The sequence below is a fragment of the Grammomys surdaster genome, unplaced genomic scaffold (genome assembly GCF_004785775.1).
Source record: "Grammomys surdaster isolate TR1022 unplaced genomic scaffold, NIH_TR_1.0 139, whole genome shotgun sequence".
Lineage (NCBI taxonomy): Eukaryota > Metazoa > Chordata > Mammalia > Rodentia > Muridae > Grammomys > Grammomys surdaster.
The window spans coordinates 3,949,118-3,953,598 of record NW_021604597.1 but is presented as its reverse complement, the minus strand read 5'-3'; the positions used below and the strand labels follow the sequence as shown (position 1 = coordinate 3,953,598).

Genomic DNA, 4,481 nt, shown 5'->3' with positions numbered 1-4,481 from the left:
AGAGAGAGAGAGAGAGAGAGAGAGAGAGAGAGAGAGAGAACAATGCTTGGTTATTCTTTATTGGTAGCCTCTAGCACTGATATGTTGATAAATGTTCTATACATACATTATATGTTGTATATATATATCCCTTCAAAGAATAATAAATCTAGCTCCTTAAATAGTCGCTATGAGTAGTTTAATGGTCCACAGAGGCCATTTGCTCTCTTCCTTGTTCCCTGGACCTGGCTCATCACAGCCGTGGGAATAAATGACATCCAGTCAATGTGATCCATTTATTGGACTACTCAGGGTGTGAGTTATAGAGCAGGTTCATATTTCACAATGCTCAAACTCGTGGTCTCTCCCACTAACATGCTGACTGGAACAACATCTCCTGCTTTTTATGTTTTTTTCTTGGACCCTCATTAGATAGATGCCCCTGGTGGTGGTAGTGGTAGTGACAGATGCCCATAGTCTCATACCTGGTCCCTTGGCTTTATCAGCTTGGATGCGGCCCAGCCTGAAGACAACAGCACGCTCATACTCTTTAATGATCTGAGACAATAAGGAAGAATGTTTAGTTTTAATATCTGTCAGCTTACAGGACGACACCCATCTATTTCCCAGGTCATTACCTTCAAGCACATCCATATTGAGATTGGGAAGGTAATGAGCATCAGCAGGAAGGAAAGGGAAACCAGAATCCAGCCACACACACCAAGCCGGCTTTTGTTGGTGCCTGGGAAGTAAGAGAGAAGCAAGCTTGTAATCTAAGTGATTCTTAGCAAAGCTTTCAGGCAGCGTTGATGAGGAGGCAGTGTGTCCTGACACTGCCCAAGCCTGGCAGGAATGAAGAGCAAACCTAAATCCATCCACGGAGTAAGTCTGGTTGCACACAGATGTAGAGCACCCACCTCCCGCCTCGTACACACCACACATAAAGAATGTTTTGTGGTGGCACTTAGAAATTAAATCAATCTGTCCCTTCCAAGAAGCCACTCAGCAATCAACAGTGATAACCAGCATTATGTTTTCATATGACCAGCATGGTTTATCATTATCCCAACATGAAAAGATGTCTTGGAACATGACTCATATCAGAACCATCGGGTTCTTGGGGCCCTTGAATTCTCCAGATGAAGTTCAAAACAGCCCCTGAGATAGGTCAGGAGGTGCTATTATCCCTAGAGAGGAGGGTGATGTGCATGTAGGAGAACATCTTAGAACCCTTGGGTGTGAGTTTCTACGTAAAGTCTCTCAAGTACTGACTCCAGGGCTTTACACAGACAATTCCAAAAGAGGCTCTGAGTCTCTTTTCGTTGTTAGCAAGATTCGGATAGAAGTTACTTACCTTGGAAGATCCAATGGAGACTAAATGATACTATGTTTATATGGTCCTGACCCATACATTAATGTATTTATGTCTGTGTGTATGCTTGTATTTATGTGTCTGTGTATATGTGTGTATGTATCTGTATGTCTGTATATCTATATGTGTGTGTGCATTTGTATATGTGTGTATGTGTCTGTTGTGTGTGTCTCTGTGTATATGTATGTGTGTGTTTGTATCTCCTCTCTCTCTCTCTCTCTTTCTGTATGTGTATGTGCCTGTGTATGTATACCTGTGCATCTGTATGTGTGTGTTCATAACTCTGTCTGTGTGTCTCTTTGTCTCTGTGTTTCTGTCTCTCCCTCTCCTTCTCTCTCTCTCTCTCTCTCTCTCTCTCTCTCTCTCTCTCTCTCTCTTGTGTGTGTATATGTGTGTGTGTGTGTACCCTATCATTCCCACTTTACAAATAAATAGAAAATCAAGGGATTTGTCAAGTTGCTTTGTAATAGAAGAAACTGATTTCAAGTCTGACCTCAACCACCGAACACCTTGTAGCTTCAGTCCTGTCAATCGTAACGTTTTGTTTATAAAATGTACATATCTGGCCAGCCTCTCATGTTAGAATTCTTTATGGTCACCATCGTTTTGTCACCTTTGCAGTCCTCCTCTCTCTAGTCCATTTTCCTTGGCTGCTGCCTCCATTTTCATTCCCAAATCTCTTCTGATGGAATCATATCTTCCACCTGAACATTAGAACTAATTGTGTTTGCTAGAGACCACCACCCTGGCTATCCCAGATGCCCTGCTGCCCATGTCAGAGACTCAGGTCATCACTGTCTCCTCCTCATCCCTCTACCAAGGTCACCTTGGTACCTTCCCCTGGTGCATTGGTACCTGAGTTATATTTTTTTAATTAAGAGAGTTCTGGCTTTTGCTTTTATGGACAGTTATATGATGCAAGTATTTAAACATCTTAGTGTGTGTGTGTGTGTGTGTGTGTGTGTGTGTGTGCATAGAATAAGTCCCTGGTACTGTATGTGTTAAGATAAAGAGATTTATAATTTAATCAATAGCCAATGTCCCTGAAGAGTGTGAACCAACCCTTCCTCTCCAGTAGCACATGTACCTCCTTCTGGACAGCCTGAGTTCATGCTCCAGATTGTTGCAGACTTGAGGGGAGAAATTATCTCTTCAATTTAGAGATATATTTATTTATTTATTTATTATTTATTTATTTATTTATTTATTTATTTATTTATTTTGACAGGGAGACTCTTTATGTGGGTCTAGCTATCCTGGAACTTTCTATGTAGACCAGGCTGGACTCAAACTCATAGAGAACCAACTGCCTCTGCCTCACACGTTCTGGGATTAAAGGCATGTGTCACTATGCCCAGCTCAAAGTTTTTGATTAATAGAGTTTTAGTGAGTATTCTATACAGGGTGTAAATAATCTAAGATCACACTATGAACACAAATGGCTTGCCTGCCTACTCTAAAGCTAAAATTTCTGAAATACCAGCCTCTGAAGCCATGGAACTGCTCTGAGGTGAATCTGATGTATCTGTGTGGGATAAAAAGACACCCTGGATCTGGTGAAATGGCCCAAAGGACACCAAGCCTGTGACCTGAGTTTGATTCTTGGGACACACATGCTGGAAAGAAAAAACAAACTCTTGTAGATTACCCTCTGACCTCCTATGCTGTGGCATGTGAATGCATCCACGTACAAATAAATGTAATATAAAATTTAAATAAAATATAAAACATTGGATGATGGTATGCTCAAAGAATGATTACTATATGCTATTTGGTAGTGGTTTTTAGTATTAATACCATCAGTACATGAATTCCCATGGGAAAAACCTCAAAGCTTAGGACTTAAGTTCCCCCTAAATACCTCCTTCTCAGCTCCACATTCATCTAGAGAAGAAAAATGACTGTCATCAATTTGTGTTTGTCTTTACAGGCAAGTTCCCAGGTATTTACATGCACATGTTTGTCACTAGAGGTGACAATCTGTTCTCCTATGGGTCTTAGGGTGGGCAGCTTCCTGTGGTGTCTATTGCAAGTAGTGCTTGCCCTCCTGTGCTGTTTGCCTCAGAGCTCATGGAATTCTCACTTTATACACAATCTGTCCATTGCCCCTTTGAATTTTTAGTCTCCCAAACCAAACATTTAACTCTTATGCTCACTGTCATTTTGTACCATGTTTTAATTTTTTTTTAGAACATTGCATAAAGACTGGAGGTCCAAATAAAGGCTTAGGAGCCAACTAGTTCTGAAATGGAAAATTCAAGGCTTGGCCTACCCACTCAGAAAGAACAACATAGAAAGCCATTAGCAGAACTAGCCCATGGGCAGACAGGGCGTGAGCAGAGCTGAAAAGCCAGGCCTTGGGTCGGGTGGCTACATATTCTAATTAAGATAGCTCTACACCAAGGACAGGGACACCACAACAGTCCCTTGATCTGATCCGACATGAGCACTCTCCTCTACTGAATGTTTACAGCAGCACATAGTTGGGAGGAGTCTCTAAGACAATGTATGTAGAAGAATTAGAACCTCACGGGGAGGTGGTGAAATCATGACAGTTGTCCAGTATTTTGAGTGTGTGTGCATGTGTATGTGCATGCCCATGCCTGGACATACATCTTTGCAGAACTGAGGTTGATATTTGGTGTCTGTTATTCTGTCCTTATTTTTTGAGATAGGATTTCTCACTGAGTCTAGAGCTAGCCATTTCAGTAACACTGGCTGGTGAGCATCTCTGCTCTCCAGAGATCCTGCAGTCTTTGCTTCCTTCTCATCAGCACTGGGGTTAGGATTAGAGGCACGTGCAGTATCACCAGGCCTTTACTTGGGTCCTGGGCATCCAGACCCGTGCTCTCACACGTGCACAGCAAGCATTTTACTTATTGTGCCATCCTTCCAGACTCTTAACTTTTGGAAGATAGATAGATAGATAGATAGATAGATAGATAGATAGGCTTATAGACACAGAGAGGGGAAGAAGAAGAAGGAAGAGAAAGAGGAGAAGGAAGAGAAGATGAAGAAAAATGAAAAAGAAGCAAAAGAAGAAGGAGGGGAAGGAGGAAGAAGAGGAGGAGGAGAACAAAGAAGAGGAGGAGGAGGAGGAGGAGAAGGAGAAGAAGAAGAAGAAGAAGAA

General features: G+C 41.9%; 1 protein-coding gene across 1 annotated transcript in view; it reads right to left on the bottom strand.

The window, feature by feature from the left end:
* Stoml3 (stomatin like 3) overlaps positions 1–4,481 on the bottom strand; it is a 15,832-nt gene that overhangs the window by 7,380 nt on the left and 3,971 nt on the right. The window contains exons 2-3 of the mRNA XM_028763641.1: positions 618–721; positions 465–537 (exon numbers count right to left, since the gene is read on the bottom strand). Of these exons, the coding sequence (XP_028619474.1) occupies positions 465–537; positions 618–721 (177 nt within the window). The remainder of the gene's footprint in view (positions 1–464; positions 538–617; positions 722–4,481) is intronic.